This window comes from Podarcis cretensis, assembly GCF_951804945.1.
Source record: "Podarcis cretensis genome assembly, chromosome: 5".
Lineage (NCBI taxonomy): Eukaryota > Metazoa > Chordata > Lepidosauria > Squamata > Lacertidae > Podarcis > Podarcis cretensis.
The window spans coordinates 55563662-55588384 of record NC_137174.1 but is presented as its reverse complement, the minus strand read 5'-3'; the positions used below and the strand labels follow the sequence as shown (position 1 = coordinate 55588384).

At 42.2% G+C, this 24723-nt stretch overlaps 1 protein-coding gene across 2 annotated transcripts in view; it reads left to right on the top strand.

The window, feature by feature from the left end:
* The window catches only part of SORCS3 (sortilin related VPS10 domain containing receptor 3), a 418783-nt gene that overhangs the window by 254777 nt on the left and 139283 nt on the right, over positions 1-24723 (top strand). For both annotated transcript variants that reach the window (XR_013838924.1, XM_079976042.1), the window contains exon 5: positions 8003-8076. Coding sequence is in view for 1 of the 2 variants with exons in the window: in XM_079976042.1 (XP_079832168.1) it covers positions 8003-8076 (74 nt within the window). In the remaining variant the exon portion in view is untranslated. The remainder of the gene's footprint in view (positions 1-8002; positions 8077-24723) is intronic.

Sequence of the window (24723 nt, the reverse complement as noted above, 5' to 3'; positions counted from 1 at the left end):
CCTTCCTGAGTTCTACAAGTGCAACACTGAGGAGGAAGCTGACAGACAGTGTTACCCTCTGGACTGCTGGGGGCAGACTGAATGTGGGTCAGTGCCTCATTTGTCCTAATGCACCAGCCTCCCCTGGGGGCACCAGCCTCCAAAACTGGAGAGATGGCAGTGTATATGTGTGTCCCCATGAAATACACTCCTCCACTTTACCATTTTTTGCTCTTGGAAGAGTGTTCACAAGAGAGTGGTGAGATGGTGGGGAAGAGGAAACACATATCTGCTGCCAAGACAACCGGACTAATGCTCTCTTGCTCCAATTCAGTAATGCAGAGTGGACTAGTTGAGGGAGAATATGGAGGGCCATGTATAGCAACATGTGCATTTATTGTAAGTAATACAGTGTGGGCCAACAGCATCCAAATGAACATAAAAAGAACCCTGCTGGATCTTTTCAAAGGCATATCTAGCTATTTCCACAATGCCCAACCAGATCCCACCGCGGAAGTCCCAAAACAGGACATATTAGCCTTTCTCATTTGTGTTCCCCAGTAACTGGTACTCAGAAGCATGCCCACCTCTATGGTTTTATAAATTGCTGGAAGCCATCCACAGTGGGCAGCATATAAATAATGTTGTTGTTGTTGTTGTTGCCCACATGGCTTGAAGTTAAACTGTGCAGACAAATGCATAGCCTCCAAAACATCCTTCAAAAAGCTCCACAAAAATTGACAACCAGCTGATAGATGAATCTAGCAGAATGCTTTGCAAGGCACTTTTCTGGACCCTACAATCAGCTAGTTGCCAGGTCTTGCAAAGCCCCTTACACAGAGCTTTGCAGGTGCCATCAGTCAGCTGACTGGTGACATTTGTAAGCCCCTTTCAGTTGAACCAGATCTTGTCCTGCCCTTAATTGCAGAGTAGGTGGGTATGGCTTGGTAAAAATGGTCTTGCGGGCTGAATGGCGAGACCTGGTGGGTCTTATGAAGCCCACAGAACAGAGGCTTCCCACCCCAGTTTGGGAAGAAGCAAGGTGTTTAGGCTTCCTATCTCTGGGTAATAGGTGAGCTTCGAAATTTTGCACTTAGGCAAAACAGAAGAAGACTTACCATCCTCTGCAATGGCTAGCGAATGCACCTCAGAACTGGTCAGGCTTGAATGAAAAGAATGCATCATACAACAGGGCATTTGAAGGAAAACAAAATTATCTTTGCTTTAGAAGTATGGCTTCTATTTCCTTTTCTGTTGATGCTAAAGAGATTTTATGATGTTTAAACACTTTATGAGCAATTGGAGCAAGGCAAATGAAGGACAGTGTTTGAGTGCCCCAAGGGGAATATTGGTCTTTCCTGTATTAGATGGAAGGAATGTATTTTTTTGGCATGCTGGTTCACAACAGCTTTGCCCCATCAAACCTGCTCGGAGAGTTGATGGAACTGATTAAAATCACCAGTGCCCCCTGTGGCAGACATGGCCATATGGTGTTTTTAACTGGGAAGGAGATAGTTGGGGAAGAGACAGAGTCATGTGGAGAGGAAGATCAAATGCTTAGTTACTTTGCTTAGCTATTTCACTCCCTTCCCATGTGCTGATTAGACTGAAAGGAAAAATGAATTAAACATGCATTGACAGGGGATCTAAAAATCTTCATGTTGCTGATAATGATTGCTTTATACATCACAGAATCCACCTTTCAACTATAGAATCTAGGCAATAAAATTAGGAAATGCTTGCATGTTAGTGGATAAAGGTTTTAAAATATGCAGATAGATTCCAATTGTGGCAAATCAGATGCCTATGGGAAAGTTATGGGCAGGGAATGAAAGCAACACTGTATGTGTCCAGCTAATGTGCTTGTATATAATGATGTAGCAAACGTGAAACCATCACTGTACCCAGAAAATTAAGTTGTATTGTAGATGAGACTAAGAGGTTTTATAAGATTGAGTGGAAATAATCCCCTAACTCCACAGTCTTGTTTGCAGATCATGAAACTCTGCCCTTGCTTTAGCTGATATTTCAGGAGTGTCATAGGAAAACGGACAAAATTCACCTATTGGCAAAAAGAAGGGGAAATGAACTTTTCTGTATTTCTAAGCCTGGAAAACCAGCTCTCTAACTAGCGCAGCTGATAATCAGGGATGATGGAAGTTGCAGTCTATTTCTGAAGGGCCACAAGCTCTCTACCTCAGGGACTTTGGGGACACAGCCCCATCTTCCAGCACATCCCTGTCTTCCAGCCCTCTGCTGAGGTTCAGAGGAAAGCAGGGAAACACCTAGGCGGCATTGCAGGGAAATACCTAGGTGACATTGCCTAGGTAACCAAGAAACCCTAACCATCTTTCCAAATGACACAGAAGAGGCAAATACAGAAGTCACCTGGTTGCCTAGGCAACATGGGGGCACTCCCTGTCTTCTGGTGCTGTAAGGATGCCAGAAAGCCTTCTTGCAGCATGGTGGAGTTTCCCCACACTGCCTAAGCAAATGGGTAATGCAATGCACTTGGACTTCTTCCCACACAACATAACTGTATTGTATTGTTGTGTATGTGAAGGGGAGGGCAACATTTTTCAGGGGAGTGGGGGCAGATGCATAGGGAAGGAAGAAGCTAAAGCAGCCAGTACAATATTGTGAGCTGCCCCTCAGCCCACCGAGAAAAGTCAGTGCAATGATGGACAGGAGGCATGGCTTCCAAGTATGTTTGTGAGCACAGTTCAAAATGTTGGGGCAGACCTTTAATGTCTTAAAAGGCTTTGGCCCTGCATACCTGAAGGAGCGTCTCTAACCCGCATCATTCAGTCCAGACACTGAGATCTAGCTCTTAGGGCCTTCTGGAGGTTCCCTCATTGAGAGGTTACAGGGAACCAGGCAACGGGCCTTTTCAGTGGTCGTGCCTGCCCTGTGGAATGCCCTCCCATTAGATGTCAAGGAAATAAACAACTATGTGACTTTTAGAAGACATCTGAAGGCAGGGAAGTTTTTAAAGTTTTATGTCTTGCTGTGCTTTAATTTGTTGGAAGCTGTCCAGAGTGGGTGACATATAAATGTTGTTGTTGTTGTTGTTGTTGTTGTTGTTGTTGTTACTACTCCAGTTGCAAATGTGGTCACCACAGAGCAAACCTGAGTTGATGAGGTCCTGACAACAACTTTAGATGGGAAAAGGCATATGAAGTGGGATTAGATGTCAAACTGAGAGTGGCTGATGCCTTCTAAGATTTCCTGAATGGCTCAGCCTAGCTTCTCACTCTTTCACTGGCTTTCACTCTGATGTTTGCTTGATGAGAGTTTCATTTTTGGAGGAACAGAATGTGGTTGTCAATGAAATACCATCCATATTAGGGAATTTTAGTAAATACAGTGGTACTTCGGGTTACATACACTTCAGGTTACAGACTCGACTAACCCAGAAATATTACCTTGGGTTAAGAACTTTGCTTCAGAATGAGAACAGAAATCGAGCAGCGTCGGCGCAGTGGCAGCAGGAGGCCCCATTAGCTAAAGTGGTGCTTCAGGTTAAGAACAGTTTCAGGTTAAGAACAGACCTCCGGAATGAATTAAGTTCTTAACCTGAGGTACCACTATACCTGGGAAGAATCTACTTTAAACATTTTTTTGACCTGCTGCCAATCTGGAACACAATCAAGTCTCACAGACCATAGTTATCAGCTTGAAACATGCACAAACATCTGGGCATGGGAGATTTGAAGTTAACTCATTTATCATTTATATAATTTAACTTCCCTCCAAATCCATGGTGGGTGATGAAAAACTAAGTTCACATGCCCCCAGTTTTGGCTGATCTTCTCTAGAAAACTAAGGCTGAGCAATTAGCTTGCTATCACATATTGGGATGGAAGCTTAAGGATATGCGGTTAATGCAGACAAGGAAAATAAAAAGTGACGCTTACTATCATCATTGTAAAACCAGGTGTAACAGCTTTGTTGGTAGTGCAGCATGACAAACAAGAGACAAGTAGTAATTTGAAAATAAATCAAGCAAGCTTTGAAGATGCACAGAAGACTTCTTTGGTATAAATATTTGCAATCTGGATCCATAGCTACATTTGAAAAGTAGCTCTACATTTTGGAAGCTCTTTAATTTTTTTAAAAAACCTACTCTGTATTTCTCACTCTGGAATAAGTGACCTGAGAATCACCAGTTTGAAAAAATACTATCCAAGGGATACAGGGGCAGATGATATTTGTCACATTAGAACTACAGCTATCAATTCATAATCTAAATCCATGGAATTGCTGTGATTTTATTCAACTGTAGTACCTGCTTGGGGTGTGTGTGTGTGTGTGAGAGAGAGAGAGAGAGAGAGAGAGAGAGAGAAAATTTGCTCTTTGCCATTCCCAGCAGACTGATTCTTTAGGTAGCTAAAGAATGATCACGAATGAAATAGTAAGGATGGAATGCAGCAACTGCTGCATCCATACAGCGTTGCAACCTACAGCACTGCAACAACATGACTGTCATGATGAACAAACATGGTGTAATGGGTTGAAGTTTCTTCCCTAACAACAGCCACCATTTGCAAGTTAAGTCACTGAGTGATGGTGCACAGCATTGTTTGCAACACAGAAAGGGAATACAACACTGGTGGCCCTATAGGAAAAGCCACCTATGTGGCATCCTCCAAATGGCATTTCAACCATCATATATAGCCTTGGCTCTCCTGATGCTGTTGGGTTTCAGTTTCTATGAGCCCTAGTGAGCATGGCCCATGGTCAAGCATGGTGGGAGTTTATGGTCCAACGATACCAGGAGGGCCAAAAGTTCCCTGACATAATCATTGACATAATCAGTGACATAGAGCCCTGCTCAGATGAGCCTACATGAGTAAGAAACAGAGACGTACCTTCCTGCCAGACATCCTTAGTGGAACATCCAACTCATCTCTGTACTATGGATGTCTCTTGTGCCTAGGGGTGCAGAATCAAGAGTGCATAAGTCTGAAATGCATGATTGCTGTATTTCAAAATCAAGAAGTAACAACTGCATGGATCCAACTGGTATCTGTTGGGTTCTGTGTTCATAAGCCCCTATTTCAGCATATGGACTCCAGCAGGTGTAAGGACTGAGAGTGTATGAACCTGCTCTCTATTGTAGAAAGGGTCCACAACTAGGTTCGCTCTGAGCTTGTCTCAGCAATGCATAAGAAATAGTAGTAAGCTGCTATAAAAGACTTGAAAGTGACAGCATGCTATTGTAGCTGTGTTGACACCAGCCACTCAGTGTGGCACTGCACTTACATACCTGTTTAAGATCAGCATATCCTGTCATTGAGAGGATGGAATTTTTAATAATGTCCTCTTGAAAGAAACTGGGAAAACAGCATCTCAGAATTACAAGCAGGCTTCACAATGAACCAGCTTTCATTCCTGCACCCTGCACACCTTCCAAGAGCAAATGGCTTTCTAATGCCATCTATATTTCTCCTGGCTGCATTTGACATCTCCTCTGGGCCCCGAAAGCAAGGTGAACAGAAGGCACATGTGCACTCAGCTTTTATGCTTGCAGAAGCCTTTAGTTTATTGGCTTTCTTTAAGTAATGTGTAATTGACCTTTATATTTGCATCCATGATTAATTGTCGTCAAGCTGCGATGAAACAAAGTGGGGTTAAAGGGACCTTCTTCCCTGCTCCCCCCACCCAACCTTACTATCTGTGCAGTGTAACTGCTGCTTCTCTTGATTATCTGATTTCAGTAGAAATTCAAAGGGGACTGGTAGAAAGAATGGAAGAAAAGCCCAGCACCCTCAAATGAAAAGTCTCCTTCTTATCTCTTTATCTGAATCCGCCTAAAGGCTACAAGTTCAATTTAATTCGTCTACCATCAGTCAGCCTGAGATCTAATATGAAGAAGGGGGGGGGGGGAAACTGCTCAGCAGCTGGTCTGGCTCCTGCAATGATAGGCAGAAGGATGCTTTTGAGCGAGTAACCGTAGGGCACATGACTAACTGCAATGAAAGGGCCTTACTGCTTCTGAGCTGGCCACATCTACAGCTGTTAAGAAACTTTTTTCTTTTCTTTTCTTTTTTAAAGTACTTATGTGAGCCAAATGAGAATAACTGAAGCCAAATAGCAGCCTCTGTGCTTGATGATATTCAGTCGCCTGTGGAAAAAAACTGACATTGTGTTTGGTCACACGTTGCTGCCAAGTGATATCTAATCCACAGCATTTGTGTACCACAAGTATTGCTGGATTCTTACAAGTGATGCACCAAGCGTTCTGTAGATCTGTACAGGAATGAAGCCCCATCTGCACTATGTATTTAGAGTAGTACCATACCATTTTTAACAATCATGGCTTCCTCCAAAGCATCCTGGGAACTGCCACTTATTAAGAGCTTTCACAGAGCTACAGTTTTCATAGTTCCCTGGGAAGAGGGATTGATTGTTAAGTCATTCTGAGAATGTGAAAGGCATAAAGGTATCCTAACATGCCTAAACACCCTTAACAAACTACAGTTCCCAGGATCCTTTGGGGGAAGCCATAGTTATTCATAGTGGCATGATACTGCTTTAAATGTACATTGCAGGCCACCCCCCCATTCTTTCATACCTATTAAGTATTGTAGCACACCAATACAGTGGTGCCTCTGGTTACGTACTTAATTCATTCCGGAGGTCCATTCTTAACCTGAAACTGTTCTTAACCTGAAGCACCACTTTAGCTAATGGGGCCTCCTGCCGCTGCTGCCGCATGATTTCTGTTCTCATCCTGAAGCAAAGTTCTTAACCCGAGGTACTATTTCTGGGTTAGCGGAGTCTGTAACCTGAAGCGTCTGTAACCTGAAGCGTATGTAACCCAAGGTACCACTGTAATGCTTTTCTGAAGGTAACCAAAGTTGAGCTCTTGATACTGAACATGGTCTGGAGTTAGGCTATCCTAAAGCCCCCCCCCAACCCCAAACAAACCAAGAAACACACAACTCAATTCCTCTGCAGCTGCATACATATTTGTGTTTACTCAGAGTGCTCCTACCACTGGTTTGGAAGGTAGCGTCCACACAACATTAGCCACAATCAGTATCTGTCCTGTCATTTCATATTAAATACTGCTTGTGATGTCTTTCCCCTCCCCAAACCAGCTTCCATCTGAACTGAGAAAAAGAACACCCTAGCTATGCATTAAGCTGGTAACGCTTACACAGCCTGCCTCTCCCTGCCATTGGAGGCTTGGTGTATGGAAGAGGAGGTGTTCAGCCCAGCCTTTGCATCCAGGCTCCGGAGTTCTTCCTCTGTAGGATGATCAGCTGATCCATCCTGGCTTTCTAGCTGCTATGAAAAAGCTTTTGTTTTTGCAGGCTTTTGAGAGGTTTAGTTTTCCCACTATGTGGCTGTTTGCTCTGCTTTGGAATTGTCCCTGTTGTGTTTGTTTTTTATTATATTTGATCATTTTTATTTTTCATGGTTGTTTTGATGTGTATTTGATTTTCTTCTTCTCTTCGGGTGTTATTTCATACTGAAAAGCAGGAGATACAGTTAAGGGTAAAAGAATGAATTGTTTAACACAAGTCTAATAAGAGGATGATTACCTCCATTAAAGCCCATATATGTGCGCTTTGAGTAACAAAACCCATATCTACTTCTGCAGTCTCATATTTCTCAGATATGGAGAAATTCAGCTCCCAGGTGAGGCACATCTCCACTAAGATATGACACCCCCCTTCCAGGGACCATAACTCTAGGGCTAGGACATGTAACAAAGGTTAAATCTCATGGAATTCTGATGGTGGGAAACTAAGGTCAAAGTGCAGTTTCCACACCATGGAAACACTTTGCACAAAACAGCCTGGCCTCAAAATGCACATTCAGAACTTGAGCACATTGTGAATGATTCTCTTCTTAGAACTCTAGCAAGAACCTCATGCTGGGACTCAATACAAAACAGGGTTGTTGTTTTTTTATTATTATGGTAGGAGGATCAAACTTGTTTCATCAACAGTGGCCATGTGCCACTTTATTGCATGTTACAGACTCACTAATTGGATTTTCTGTATTTCAGCTTTATAGCTCTATGGATTTTGGAAGAAGATGGCAGATTATGCATGAACGGATTACTCCGAACAGATTTTACTGGTGAGTTTCCTCCCATTATATTATAACTGCATAATAATGGATGGTCTAGCTAGGATCAGTAACAAAGCACACATTTTGAAACTGATGGTCTTCATTCCAAATGGTTTCTTCACTCATTCTTAGAATCACTGCAACATCAAACCAAAGTTAAGCAATTTCCAGTGTCATCATTTTAAGTAGGAGAAATTTCAGCTACGTATCTACATTGGATTTGAATAATTCCCAAAATCTGAAGCAAAGTGGGGTGCCTCAAAAGGATTTTGGTTTGTCAGAGGCTGAGGATCTGTACAAGGTGGCACATGTTCAAGAGGGGATCCCTCAAGCACATCAGTGAGCTAGACAAGTGTCTACTAACAGCAAAAATAATGTATCTAAGCTTAACACAATGCCCTAATGCAAATGTGGGGTGATGAGGATAGGCAAAACAAACACTAGAAGAGATGCTGAAGGAACAGCTCTGTTGTGGCTGAAAGGTCTATCTTGTAATCAGAAGGAATGATTTTACTCAGATAGTTGATCTATTTTGCTTGTAACATGGAATGATTTATCTGGGCAGTCTAGTCTGCCTGAAAATTTCACCCACTTCTGTAAAACAGAAAACAATTGGGTGGGGGGGAATGGGGTAGGGATGATAATAAAATAAACTTTGATGGACTTCAAGCCATATTGGACATTTTATGAAGCACCTTGGTCTGAGGCAAATTGCTTTCTGATGCGCCAAATTGGGGTCCAATCAAATCATGATGTTAATAGACAACTCTAATTTAAACATATGCTCAGCATTGTCACTGTCCTTAATTAGTGTTATATTTGTATAACTTGAAGTGTTTCCACCCCCACCTTAATTCTGATCCTACTGTTCTAATCCCAAATCCTGCCCTCCCCCCAAAAAAAGATATGCTCAAAAGGGTTGTGTACTAGTTCCTATATATTTGGGAATAAGTCTGACCTGTTTTGGAACTGCTCTGTGTCTTTTGATTGGTAAAATATTGTAAAAAGGGAATTATGTTGTGCAGTGTGATATTGATACATACATATGCACACACTGAGAGCCATAGTAGTGTAGTGCTTAGAGTGCTGGACTCAGACCTTGGAGACCAGGGTTCAAATCCCCATTCAGCCATGAATCTTACTGGGTGACCTTGGGCCAGTCACTCACTCTCAGCCTAACCTACCTCACAGAGTTGTTGTGAAGATAATATGGGGAGGAGAACTCTGTGTGCCACCTTGAGCTTCTTGGAGGAAAGATGGGTTATAACTGTAACAAACAGACAAAATATATTTACTCCTACACACTGTTAAAACACCAAGAGAAAGATGTGCAGTTACATCAAGACAGCTCTGTTGTGATACTATACACACATGCAACATGTATGTTCAAATAAAGATTGCGTTTTTTTCAAATGCTTTACCAAAGTGCATATGCATATTGTAAATGTACAGGAGAGGAAATGAAACAACTGAACAGAGGCAACTGAAATATATGGCATACTGGGCCAGCATAGGTCTCAGTACTGAATTCAGAAGCAAGAAACTGACTAATTCCTAAGATAATTCGTTCGGCTTTAGAAATAAGACCAATGTAATTTGGAATTTCTGAAAACTGGGAGGAACTTGGGTTATTGGAATTTCAGAAGCATCTCTACTTTGTTGTCTAGTTCCTTTTGGAAACAGCTAACAAACAAATCCATATTCTCATCTTGAGATGATGGTTGGTAGGCTGAGTTGAAAAGATTCTTCCTCCTCCACAACTCCCTTGAGTCTATAGTTAGCTCATCGTTTATGCTATCTGTCATTTCCCAGCATCTTATTAAATTTGCAACCAAGTGAAAATGTCCTCTACCCTGTAGGGAGAGGAAACTGTGCATTTCCAAACACATCAGTCAAGCTATTTTCCTAATTCTGTTAGTGACATGTTATAACATACTGATTCCCAAGGGGTGATGTTAAAAGGGAGAAAATGAGCACCCTATGCTCAAGTTAAGAGGTTACAGGACAACCTACTTTATAACAATGTCTCTTTCTGTTTTCCTCTCTGCTGCATAATTGCCTCTATTTTTCCCCTCTCATGTCCTATCAGTTGGGCAAAAGTGCACGTGGATTCATCTATCTCAAAGTCAATGCGAATAGAACTAGGGAAGATCCTTGATTCTATTCTGCTGCTGAGAAAGTATTGGCAAGGGTAAACATATACTAAGACATTCAGGAATATGAATTGACTCATCAACTAAGAGTACCAATGAAAAGTCTTCTGCTAGGAGGGCAGGTGCGTTCCTGCTCAGTGACCATTCCTGCCAAAGGCAGTTTTAGGGTGGGGCAACTAGTGCGGTCACACTGGGCACCATGTTGCAGAGGGCACCAAAACAACGCATTAGAATGGACCACAAAAGGCAGGGAGCACTGTATTTTCGCATCACACTGCTGCTGAAATTTAAGAGCCCAGAGTTCCACTTCTCCTGCTAATTCATACAAAAACTTCTCTCCTTCCAGGCAAGCAGTAGACATTAGCACAGCTCAAGGACACATTGCAGCCTGGCAAAAGCACTTGCCGAGAGAACGTAGGGCAAAGCTGGGAGGGGTGTGGCCTTGGCAGTGGCATGACCTAGTGAGAGTCTAGATGGCCAGACAGAAAAGGGCTTGAGGGCTTCATTTGGCCCCGAGGCCTGAACTTGAAAGAGGGATAAATATGTCCACGTCCACCTCGTCTACAGCTATATTTAGTGAATTCCACTCCCATTTCTTGACAAGAGAAGTAGAGAATCAGTCTTTGCATATTGCTCTGAAATGCAAATCACCTCCTTTAAGTGGCTGCTGCACCTACAAGTATGCAGCCAGCCAGCAAAGCACTGCAGCCTAGGTAACAAAGCATCAAGGTAAAAGATGTTTAAAAGACTGTTGAGATAAGCACCTGTGTGAGTTTAGCATCATAGTAAGGCTAGGCCATAATGCCTTCTCCTTTTCCTGATAGCAGGTAACTTAAGAGAGCCAGTGTGGTGTAGTGGTTAAGAGCGGTAGTCTCGTAATCCTGGGGAACCGGGTTTGCGTCTCCGCTCCTCCACATGCAGCTGCTGGGTGACCTTGGGCTAGTCACACTTCTCTGAAGTCTCTCAGCCCCACTCACCTCACAGAGTGTTTGTTGTGGGGGAGGAAGGGAAAGGAGAATGTTAGCCGCTTTGAGACTCCTTAAAGGGAGTGAAAGGCAGGATATCAAATCCAAACTCCTCTTCTTCTTCTTCTTCTTCTTCTTCTTCTTCTTCTTCTTCTTCTTCTTAACTTTCAATATAAACAGCTCCAATAAAGAAGAACAGCTATGAAGGTTGAAAGCCAGAGTGTCTCTGATCCCATGCCTCCTTTGCGATGTGTTAAATCTAAAGTACTACTGGCTCTCAAGGGATTTTTTTTTATTTTTTTAAAAATCCCTTGCATTGCCCATTTTTGCAGCTCCTCCATATCCTTTCTCTGTCCTGACTAAGCAAAAGACAAAAATAGCTTTGTAATCACACCAGATGAATGCAAACAATGTTTGTTGAACTTCAAGCCCTGCTTTACAGCTATACAAAATGTTGAACTGCGAAATTTAGTTCCATTCCAAAAATTACGTAAGTGCAATTTTTTTAAAATGTATGGACAATTTTGCATATTTGCAAAGAACACGAGTCTATGCCTTTCCTGAGACACCTTTCTTTCTGTTTTGATATTTTTCTAAATATCAACTTGGTATTGAAATAGCCACAGCTTTATTGGTTACAGATGTAAGAAGGCTTGGGCATAGAATATATATTCTGGATCAGCCAGTCTGGTTGCTGGCTGATAACTTTGTCAGGGTCAATGCCAGGTGAAGGAAGATGATTTTTAGGTATGTGTGGAGCCTTGTGTGATCACTCGCTCCCCACCCCTGAAAAAATATATATCTAGGGAAATCCTGTTTTAAAATCAGGAAAATTATTCCCCCTAAAATATCGTATTCTTCTGTCAAAGATAAACCTCATAAAATCTGGCTCAGGCATTCAGTGAATGTGAAGCAATATCTCTTGCCAACGCAGTGAAACAATTGGGCTAGACTTGCACAGACTGGGTTGATATTAAGCACAGAATGAAATGATTCTCCTCCCACTCATTTCATTGTGTGCTGGAAATTGAATTTAGTGGGTTGGAAGACCAGGTATGTGAACAATTTCAGTTCACAAACTGCTTCTAACTTTGTATTCCACTCTGGCTCATTTTCATTTCTTGTTGACCCGATGATCAGAGCTGAGTAGTAGCTGCTGAAAGTGGGCAGAGACCTAGTTTCCTCCCCTCCCAAGGCCTACAGGAAATAATGATGTTATTGTTATATGTTAACCAGTGAAGGCGGTGAAGGTCCTGTGTGAGTGCCTGGAGGCTGTTGGAGGATGGATGGCGGCTAATGGATTGAGGTTGAATCCTGACAAGACAGAAGTACTGTTTCTGGGGGACAGGAGGCGGGCAGGTGTGGAGGATTCCCTGGTCCTGAATGGGGTAACTGTGCCCCTGAAGGACCAGGTGCGCAGCCTGGGAGTCATTTTGGACTCACAGCTGTCCATGGAGGCGCAGGTCAATTCTGTATCCAGGGCAGCTGTCTACCAACTCCACCTGGTACGCAGGCTGAGACCCTACCTGCCCGCGGACTGTCTCACCAGAGTGGTGCATGCTCTAGTTATCTCCCGCTTGGACTACTGCAATGCGCTCTACGTGGGGCTACCTTTGAAGGTGACTCGGAAACTACAACTAATCCAGAATGTGGCAGCTAGACTGGTGACTGGGGGCGGCCGCCGAGACCACATAACACCGGTCTTGAAAGGCCTACATTGGCTCCCAGTACGTTTCAAAGTGCACAATTCAAAGTGCTGGTGTTGACCTTTAAAGCCCTAAACGACCTCGGCCCAGTATATCTGAAGGAGCGTCTCCACCCCCATCGTTCTGCCCGGACGCTGAGGTCCAGCGCTGAGGGCCTTCTGGCGGTTCCCTCATTACGAGAAGCAAAGCTACAGGCAACCAGGCAGAGGGCCTTCTCGGTAGTGGCGCCTGCCCTGTGGAACGCCCTCCCATCAGATGTCAAAGCGATAAATAACTACCTGACATTCAGAAGACATCTTAAGGCAGCCCTGTTCAGGGAAGTTTTTAATCTGTGATATTTTAGTGTACTTTTGGTTTCTATGGAAGCCGCCCAGAGTGGCTGGGGAAACCCAGCCAGATGGGCGGTGTACAAATAATAAATTATTATTATTATTATTATTATTATTATTATTATTATTATTATTATTATTATTCTGTCCATGTTTGACTTTAGCAGAGTGTTGATTGGCATAATGCTTAGGAAAAAAATGGTGGAGGGCTAGCAGAAAGAGGCAGGGAGGAAATAAAACAGTTTAGGTTACAGGTATTTTTCAGACAAGGTGACCAAAACCCACCTTTTTCAGGAGACAGTCCTCTGTTCGATGGGGTTGTCTGGTCCAAGACCAGCTTAAGGATTGAAAAAGAACAATAAAAAGAGAAAACAGAGGCCTTGAAAATGCCCACCATTCAGTTAGCATCTGGACAGCAGAGTAAGCAAGCAGACAAGTTACCTGGCCACAGTCTTTCCCGCTATGATGAGATGTACTGGTTTATTATAACTATTTCTAAATTTACATTTCTACATTTGAATGAGCATATGTAAACATGTATTCCTTTTGTGCTCTTTTTGGGGGATGCATAAGTGACCACCCTAATTTCAGGGGATTTTCAGGGGAAGTTCAGCCATCAGTTGGTATCTTATGTTTTTATTCTTCCATCCTTTCCCCACAATTCAGAGTGAGTTTTCTGCAGTTATTATGACAGCTTTTTTATTGGATCATTGTAAGGTTCAGATAGTACCAAGATTAATCAACCAAAGCTGACCTTGATTCTTTTCCTTGAATGCGTTGAACTTTGGCATGACTTCATCAAGTTGTAATTATAGTAAATAAATTTGCACAGTATCCACAAGTGGTTGTCATGTCCAGACCAGAACTGTGGCTATTGTTACCTACAGTATATTGAAACAAGCCAGGATTGTTAACCATACTTTGAAGCAGGCTTGGTTTAATAAACCAGGCAACAATGTAACAACAAACCATGGTAGGCTGAAAATGGAGTATGTGCTTCTAGTCTCCTCACAGTCATGAAGGGGGAAGCGTGGGGAGGTAGGAGCACATGAGTCTGAGGCTTATGCATGCCAAAACACAGTCAATGTGCAACATGTTTTGAGCCCTCATGATTTTCACCCATTCCCAAAATTAGCAGGAGGGACTCTTGGCTTTGAAAGACAAAGCACAAGCAATGTTTAATGCACCAGTCCTTTATGTGGCAACGTCTGATATGCCTTTTTTTTTTTTTTTTTAAGATAGTCTGATGATTATGATTATTTTTTAAGCAAGTGATGCCCCAAGACATTTGGAAGCTTTCTCTGTCATTAAGTTTAAACCACTCTCACATTTAGCAGATTGAGCAGAATGCATGCTGTGTACTAAACACAGTCTCTTATCATGGCAAAACAGACAAGACACTTCCCCACTTGTTTTGAATGTGAGCCATTTTGTATAGCTCAGTAACATTCCATTAAAGATAAGGAGATTCGTCTTTTATGCCTTTTCCCCATTGGAAATTAACAAACTCTTTTAAGATGACTATACATCAGCAGTTATATGAGGCAGAATCCATTCTCAGCAAGAAGAGAGAATTGAAACTCCTGTCCTTTTGTTTCCTGATATTCCCCAGAGCCTCCTCTTTAGAAGGAGCTTAGTTTAATTTTGCCATCATTAAGCAGAGGAGACATGAGGCTATGGGAGAACTTCAGACATGGAAACCGGGATACACCACAGCTCTTTTAAGTAAAGTAGGTTATGTGAGTTTCCAATCAACTACTTCTTTCCATGGATGATTTTGACAGTACTGTAGATGAGAAATCTCTCTATTTTATAGCTGTGCAGAGGAACAATTGAACTGGCAGTTGCATTGTTTAGACTTCAATAGCATCAGCAGTGGTAACAAGCTGTTGAATGACAGCTGTCCGCATAAGGGTGTGCTATGGATTTGTTCATAGGTCAAGAATGGGGAACCTGTGGCTGAACACCCATCAGCCCTAACCAGCACAGCCAATGGTCAGTAGTGATGGGGCTGTAAGCCAACAACCTCTTAGGTGTTAGTTGAAAGATGAACATTTAGGATTTTTGTTGCTTTTTGGAGAATTGTTGAAAGTCGTAGACTGACAGGGTGTCAAGATCCACTGCTGCTAGGTAAGGTAGCACCCCCCCCCCAAAAAAAGCTGATGCTGCAGAAGTCAACTGAAGTAGGACTGAGCTTTGGAAGCTGCCAATCAGTTAAGAAGTATCTGCTTCAGGCTTCCTCAAACTCGGCCCTCCAGATGTTTTTGGCTTACAACTCCCATGATCCCCAGCTAGCAGGACCAGTGTTCAGGGCTGATGGGAATTGTAGTCTCAAAACATCTGGAGGGCTGAGTTTGAGGAAGCCTGATCTACTTGCTGACCCAAAGCTCAGAAAGAGCTCAGCTTCTTTATAGCTAGAAGGGGCCATTATAGCTAGATCTGTGCTTAGCAAAGCTTCACTCGACTAGATTTTGCCCGCCTATTTGCAGTTTTAGGCCATCTGCCACCATTCAGTTCTTGGAGTCTCTTCTCCTGTATCATCCTATTCATACATCTGGACATTATCTAAGGAGTCCCTCCTATTTTACCTATTTGTCTTGCACACAATATCAGCCTTCTCAGTGGTGACATTGGTGGCTGTGGTTGGCTGAGGCTGAATTACTCCTCCTTTTCAAATGTTTAGTTCAGAAGGTTTTGGATATATCTTAAGTTGCATGAGTTTACTACTACTGCTCAGTTGGATGTCTGCTTTTCTTTTAAATTTGTTTTATTATTTTGTGATAGTCATTGGCTTAGATTCCAGCTAGGTTATGTGGATGGAACAACTCATTGCATTCATGGACAGAACTGAGAACCAGTGGAGGGACCTGGTGGTAGAAGCGGGGACACATTTTTAACAGATACCCCCTGCAGCCCTTTTCACTGCTTTTCATGCTTCTCTCAATGACCCCACAACCCTCTGAAGCATGGGGCTGCAAAAAGATTATGATATCAGTGAAAGTTGCTTCCTTCCACTGATGAGAGCACCTCATGGGTATAATCCTGCTCAAAGGATGCTCTTGCTGGCAAAAGGCTAGTTGGAATCCATACCAATTTATTTTAGCTCCTTGTTAGGCACATTGTGGTTCCATTTGGTGGAAAAGCAGAATTAACTTTTACCTTCTTATTTAATACATAACAGCTATAGCTGTTCTGGGGAACCTTTTATGCTCTAGAAGCTGCTGAACTATAACTCGCATCATTCCTAGCCAGTGGCCATGCTTGCTGGGGCTGATGAGAGTTGTAGTTCAACAACAACAAACAAACCTATGGTCACGTAAAGCATACTCAATAAACACACAAGACGTAACCAGCTGTGTTCTTAAATAAATAAGGTATACTGTTCATAATATCAAATTATAAATTTCAACGGAAGTAACTCATAAAGTTCAACAAACGAACAAAGCAGAAGACCCAGTGGATCAGATCATTCTTTAGTCAGTTCATGCATAAGTCTATCCGTGTAATGGTGTCTATTCCATCTGTCTGTTGGTAAAGTCCAAAAAATCCACATGAAAAGTTGTTACAGTTCCACAAAATCCTTACACAGAGTCTAGATAAGGATTTCCGGAATATTGGCCTTGTTTCACTGTCCTGGGCTTCATCAGTACTTAAAGCTCTAAGTAATGAAAATAAATACAACATCATGATCTCACACATTTTAGAGCAAAAATAATATGAAACCATAAACAACTGTACATACCATATGTGATATTATAGGACAGTGGGTCTTATGGCATAATAGTAGCTGCGGTAAGTAGCAACTGTTACACAGTAGGGTTATATGGACAAGCACAAAATTGATTGAGAGAGTGGTAGTTCAGCAGCATGTGGAGGGCCAAAGGTTCCCCACACCTTAGCTATAGTAAAGTCCACAAATCAACCAGGGATTCAGGAGAAGTACAAAGGCATTTTGGAAGAGCACACATCTCTCAGAATGTCTGTTTCTTCATAGCCACTCACCTTTTACTATGCTGTTAGTTTTCAGTCTCCTTTCTCCTTCATAGTTCACTTCCTACTTATTGCTACGCAGCACCACACAGAAGCATTTCACTAACTCTTAGTCATAGCTGACCTCTGCTGAAAAGCGCAGACAACCAAGTTTCCATGATGGCCTTTGGCTTCATGCCTGACCTTTCCTTTAAGTGCTTGTGAAAAGAGCTGCACCGACACCCTCACACTGTTGACATTTAGTGTGCTCTTGAAGAAGTTCTTGACATTTCTGCTTCTAAACTGTCCAAGTGAAATAAACTTCCTAGAAAAAAGTTATTTCTTTTTCAGAAGTTTTTATTTTTCTTTTTCCTGGTGGGAACATAAGAACACGAGAAGAGCCTGCTGGATCAGGCCAAACCTGGTCTCAGCATCCTGTTCTCACAGTGGCCTGCAAGATGTTTATGGCAAACTAGTGAAAATAGCATTAGTGAATGTAGTGAAGAAAGCGTACAAAATGCTTTATTTTGGGGGAAATTGTTTGGCAAAATTGCATATATTAGACAAAATTCCAAATAAATATGTGTATATTAGGACAAATTTGCACTGATATGCTGAGGACTTTTTAAAAAAAGAAACAATCACAAGTTGATGTATAAATGTGGAAGCATGAGAAAGAAAAGAAGGGAAAATTTGAGGATTTACCCATCCCTAGTTGGTGGGACCTTGGCCACCCACAGCCAAATGAGACCACTGACCTGGGTGGGCACATGGGGCCTTGCCAGCACAGACAAAAGCCCAAGTGGCAAGAAGGAAAAGGAGAGACAGAGAATGGGCTTTATATCTCTTCTGTCTTCTTCTTATGGGAGAGCAGAGACTGAAACGCACTAGCAGGGCTGACCATAGGAGGAGAGCCAGAGAAAGGGATTGAAAGTCACCATAAAATTAAGGAAGGGGAGACTAGGTGGAGTTCACCTGGCAAAAGAAGGCCATGGGAGCCCCATCAAGTCCACCTTCAAGGGCATTTGGAGTAAGGGAAACCCAGATCTCTGAACCAAATGACCCTTGATTTGCTGCCGCTGTTGACCATTTGCTATATCATCTTTTCTCGGCGCTTTTGCTACCAGTTATGTAAATAAGGAAGCCAATATGCATTGCAGCCAACAAAAGACTAGATTTGGTCAGACTACATCCTCTTGAGTGATCCCACAATTGGTAACATGCTACCATAGCTGTACATCATTTCACTTATGCACTCCTTTAATCTCCCGTGAACTGAACCCTGCATCTCCCATTATACCAGCCTTCTTTGGATGTACCCGCATACAAGCAAATGCATGTGTGAACCAGTCACCCACCAAAATGGCAAGTAGCCTGTCTCTGATTGTGATGATGCCATTTACAGCTCTTGTAAGTCTGGGGATTTCTGGCAGCCATGTCCATAGCCATCACCGTCAAGAGTTACAATTGTTCGTGCAAGCACATGCTTAAGGCAAACCCAAATGCCTCTGTTGGTGGGTGGGCAGCAGGAATGCTGTAATATGTGGGATAACCAGCCTTGTATAACCAACATGCTTAAGTCTAATTAATGCGTAAAGGGCTTAAAATCATAGAGTAAGCTGTCCTGCCAGGTTTGGCTTACCTTGGGAGGGTCTAGGTAACTAAGCCTTTGTTCCAGAGAAGCTCAGCATGTGAAAAGACTTTGAGCTGGTTGCTGTAGCTCAGATCACATGGCTTTAACAAGCCTTTCTTATGTTACTATACCAATAATTTAGGAACTTTCACCGCCATAGCTAAGCCAAGTTTTATTGTATGTGTTTTCTGAATGCTGTATGGAAAAGCAAATGAATCTGACTTTTGAAGAGTTTGTAAGTAAGCAATTTTTAACTTACCAAGCATATAGTCTTTTTCCATGCTAAGGGAATTTTTGGAACCTAGAAGGGCATATTTTAAAGGTCTAACAGCCTATTTTTCCACGCTTTGCATGTTTTGTGATTATAAATCTCTGCTGGGGTTCTCTCACCAAAGAGTTCTTACCAAACCTGTATCTTATTGAGCTTTATTGACCTTTTTTTATTGCCACCAACAGTGTATTGGTTGTACAGAGGAAAATAAATATTATTTGGATCAATTATTTGGTGTCAATTTTAGGGTGGGTTTTTTTCCTTGCCCAGTTTACCGCACACCCTTTGTGTGCTTCCTCAACATCCCCTGTATTCAGTGACATTTATTGGCAATCAATTTTGCATACAGTTCTGCAGCCTTTGAAGTTCTCACTTCTTGTATACTTGTGTCGATCCTCACAAGTGGCTCCCATGCCCTTCAGAAGAGAACCCATTCCTGTAATTCAATTTTCACTGCTGGTCTCCTTCATGTTTCATCTGCTGTCTGTTTCTCTGCAAGGCTGTCAAGACCAATTAGCATCTCACTTGTCATGAAGCATGCAGGACCTGGTTTATTAAACGGGTGCGATCGGAGGAAAAACTGGTGCTTTTATGCCTTTTTGTTTCATCTGGAAGGAGGAGGAACATGTAATTCCTCTCTCTCTCTCTCTTGGCTGCTGGATCAGAACCTACTTGTTTTGAGAGAGGGAAGTCTCATTCATAGATGGGCGAAAAACCTAGGGAGAAGTGGATGTCCTCAGTTTCCTTTTCTTATTTCCCCTTGTGTTATTTCATGATTCTGTCACACTTTGAGCTCTGCTTCAATAGTCTTCTGTAAGTATCTCAGAATGAACACTTAGTACGTTTCTGAGCAAAATTCAAATTGTTGATGCAGACCTTTAAAGCCCTAACCGGCCTCAGTCCAGTATACCTGAAGGAGCGTCTCCACCCTCATCGCTCAGCTCGGACACTGAGGTCCACCTCAGAGGGTCTTTTGGCAGTTCCCTCACTGCAAGAAGTGAGGTTACAGGGAACCAGGCAGAGGGCCTTCTCAGTAGTGACGCCCGCACTGTGTAATGCCCTCCTATCAGATGTCAAGGAAATAAACAACTATCTGACTTTTAGAAGACATCTGAAAGCAGCCCTGTTTACAGAAGTTTTTAATGTTTAATCTTTTATTGTGCTTTTAATATTCTGTTGGGAGCCGCCCACCTGGCTGGGGAAACCTAGCTAGATGGGCGCAGTATTAATAATAATAATAATAATACAGAATTCTGCAGCTAGACTGGTGATGGGAACAGAACACCACCAAAACTTTACACCAGTGTTAAAATACCTGCATGGGTTTCCCATCTACTACTGGGCCAGTTCCAACGTTCTTCTACTGTTGTGCAAAGCCCTGAAAAACCTAGGCCTTCCTTATACCTTAAGGGATGCCTTCCACTGTATGGCCCAAGTTGATCACTTTGAGATTATCTGGGAGGGTACTGTCAGTGGTCCCTCCCCCCGACCAGAAGCAGGGTTCATATCAATGAGAACACATGCCTTCAGTTTTGTAGAACTCTCTCCCACTAGAGGTTAGACAGGCACCAACCCTGCTTCAGGCACCTGGTTAAACCCATTTTATTTTGTGAGGCCCTTGCCCCATGAATCCTTTTGCAATGTTTCAAATTCTCATGTTCTTGTTTAAATTTCTGCCACTTTAAATGTTTGAGGTTTAGTTTATGGTTTAAATTTTGTATACTACATATCTTTTTATTGTTGCAAGCTGCCTTGAGACATAGATGGTGAAAAGTAAATAAATAAAATAGTAAATAAGCTTTGTAAATATTTTAAAGATAATTTTAGAAAAAAAATATTTTCTGAAAGACATTTTTTAAAAACTTCACAGGAGGGCAGGTACACTCCACAATAGTAAATCATAAATGCCTATAAAGGAATGAACTAGTCTTGACCCAAATTTTCTCAAAGGAGGGCTTTTAAGAACCACAGTGTTTGGAAATGAAGAAGCTGGTGTTGAGCAAAATGTTCTTACACTCAACCATGAGACCTTTGGGTTTGAAATTGGGGTGGTGGTGATGAAATTCATTTCCTTCATAAATGTGGTAATTTTTGGGGGATGGAGGTAAATTATTTGAGGATTCATGGAAGGAAATTGGCCTTCCATGGCAATGACAACTGTGGTATTCCGTTTTTGTCTCTGTTTGTAAACATGATTTGGGGCTCCCTCCCCCCACAAAACCCTCTGAGCTCTTCTCAGTGGCCACTGCCATTGTTTTCCTCAAAACTTGCACATTCCAAAACAATGCTACATTCATGGTTGTTTAGGGGGAAGGGACCTTGTTGTTGTTGTTTAGTCTTGTCCGACTCTTCATGACCCCATGGACCAGAGCACGCCAGACACTCCTGTCTTCCACTGCCTCCCGCAGTTTGGTCAAACTCATGCTGGTAGCTTCAAGAACACTACCCAACCACCTTGCCCTCTGCCGTCCCCTTCTCCTTGTGCCCCCCATCTTTCCCAACATCAGGGTCTTTTCCAGGGAGTCTTCTCTTCTCATGAGGTGGCCAAAGTATTGGAGCCTCAGCTTCAGGATCTGTCTTTCCAGTGAGCACTCAGGGCTGATTTCCTTAAGAATGGATAGGTTTGATCTTCTTGCAGTCCATGGGACTCTCAAGAGTCTCCTCCAGACCATAATTCAAAAGCATCCATTCTTCGGCGATCAGCCTTCTTTATGGTCCAGCTCTCATTTCCATGCATCACTACTGGGAAGTAACCTAGCAGCTACCAACAAAGATTCTGTCACCTGTGGGCTTCAAACACATGTATATAGATTTATTTTAAAAATAAACATAAAAGGGGCTATTGCTGCTGTCATAATTCCACCCCCCAACACAAATTGCCTGTGAATGGGGTCATGAATGTGGCTTGTGAGGCAATTTTCACACAGCCCAAACAAAAGCTGTTGGTCCTTGTGAATACCTAGAGTACAAAGGTTATGCTTCCTGTACTAATATTGAATGTATTGTTTGAACATATATGGGGGGGGGGAATCTACTTCTGTAACCTTCATTGTGATCAACAGAAGCAATGCTTGGGTTCCTCAACCTATGAGGGTCATTTTGCAGATGTGTTTTATCCTTGACAATGATGCCAACTGTTGTCCGAGCAGCTTTTCTGGATGCTATTTAAGCCTTGGTTTGTTGTGTTCTTCTGCTGCTGCACTGATTTATTAAACAAAGCTCTTGCTCCAAAGCTTCCCTCCCCTTTTCCAAAGTGTGTCTCTCTGCTTCACCATCCAGAAATAGCCGAATCACTGAGCCATAGCAGATCAGGCATGTCGTATTCGCAGTCTAAAATGCTCATGCAAATGAAATGGATGAAGCACACTGGGAAGAACTGAGCATCTGTAGGCTGCTGAGTTTTTCCAGCGCAGTGTTTTCAATAGAATGGATGCTTACTGCCAAATTGGGTGGGTAGGTGGGGAAAGAAACCCATCAATTTTGTGAAAATGCTTTTGTTTGAAAATGAAATAAAAAGAGCAATGTGATCTTCATAGCAGTGTGTAAAAAAAGATGGGTGAAACAATAATTGCATACCTTGAAGGAAACATAGCTGCTAATATGGGGGTAGGCATAATAATAATAAAAAAAGTTCACACATTTTATTCAGAAATCCTTAGGGTTTGCCAAGCATCTCTGCATGTTTCTCTCTCTCCTTAGAAAACTGAATCAGATCATTGGTCCAGCTAGCTCAGGATTGTTGACACTGAGCGGCAGCTTTTCAGAGAGGAGTTTTTCTCCACACTTACCTGGAGATGTCAGGGTTTGAATCTTAGACCTTAGGCATGCAAAATAAGTGCTCTTTCATGGAGCTATGTCTTCTCCCCTTGACCAGAAAAATAATATATTTTAGGGATTTCCTTTGGCTGAAGCAAACAGGGCACTGCAACTGGGGCAATAAAATGTTCTTGTTTCCCATATGAATTTGTTCTTGCACTTCTCTTGGTAAAAATACTGTGGAACTGAGGACATTTGTACATAATAGGTTTGTTTAATGCAACAATACAGTTATGGTAAAAGATTACTGACTCTGATTATCTTAACAGTTATGTGTAGTAGGGGTTGGGATCCTGACCAACTTGCTACCTTGCCCACAGTGAGTCACTTGACACCTTATCTGTTTTATTTAATATTTATTTATTTATCTATAGTCCACACTATTAGCAGAATCATTTGAATAACACACATGGTATCCAGAGGGAAAGGAAATAGTTAAGGGGGATAATACTTCAGTACTCCATCTGTCATGGATGCTTTCTTTAGCTGAGATTTCTGCATTGCAGGGGTTAGACTAGATGGCTCTTGGGTCCCTTCCAACTCTACAATTCTGTGATTATATGATAAATTGAGGAGAAACAAACAGATAAGGCCTAATTCATAGCAGGGAGACATACAATACAGGAGATAAATCCAGCAGAATGAACTAGCCTATCAGAACTTGAGTTACCTCTTCAAGAATCATGGTAACCAGACTAGTTGCTAGGCAACACCTTAACCCCTGGTTGACTGTCAACAGAATTAACCCTTAGGTTACTAATGGAATGATCTCTGCTGCTGTACTTCTAACACCCAAGGCAGAAAAATAACATTAAAAATTATAATTAAAACAAAATCAGTCATAGCAATAAAATTCCTTTGGTAGTAATGAGATTTTATGCAGTATTTTATCCTACTGGTTTTTGTACTGTACCCATTTACCTTATATGAGAATGGCCCATGGCCCAAGCATTAATAAACTACTAATAAAATTACTAATCACCACAAATAAAACTGATTTTTTTTTAAATGAAGCTATAGGAATTTATAATAGATGAGCTTTAATTTGTTACTTCATCTCTGGCTTACAAGAGCAAATATAATTTTTCTCTTCATATTTGGGTTTCCTGTCTTCAGTCGTTGGGGAATTCCATTTGATTTGGGCTATTGAGCACAATGAACTGGTAGCCACAACATTGATTTTGTTTTCTCTGTCATTTTGGGTGGTCACCACCATTCTGATAAGCCAGTTCTTCCCTCCTTTTCTTCTAGTTGGAACGTATTTTGCTTACTGGACATATATAGACTTTATTATACTAAAGGCATGTACTGTTCAAATGCTGAAAGTGTAGGTGAGAGGCAGAGATGTGCGTGGAATTCCCGCTGCAAACTTCCTTGCACATGTCACACTCTCCCTGAGTCCTTGACTTCCTTTGAAGATGAGTAGAAACCCTCTGAAGAACTTCCAACACAGGAGAGATTGGAACAGGGACAGGATCAGTGAGGGTGTCAGGGATGGGACTTAAGTACACCCCCCTGCCCTTATACACACTTTCAGCATTCATGCATTCAGGTAAATGCCTTAGCGTGCCATGTATGCCTTCCAGATGCATTCCCTGCATCATGACTTTGTACCGCTGGCATGCTTTAATGTATTTTTAACCTTCTGTTGGAAGCCGCCCAGAGTGGCTGGAGAAGGAAGGAAGGAAGGAAGGAATAAATAAATAAATATTTACTTTGAACATCATGAGCCCATGTTGATCCGCTGCTGGGAAGCAGTGTTCAACTTGCATGCTGGAGCCATAGCACATGCCTCTCTCCTCCAGCATACACAT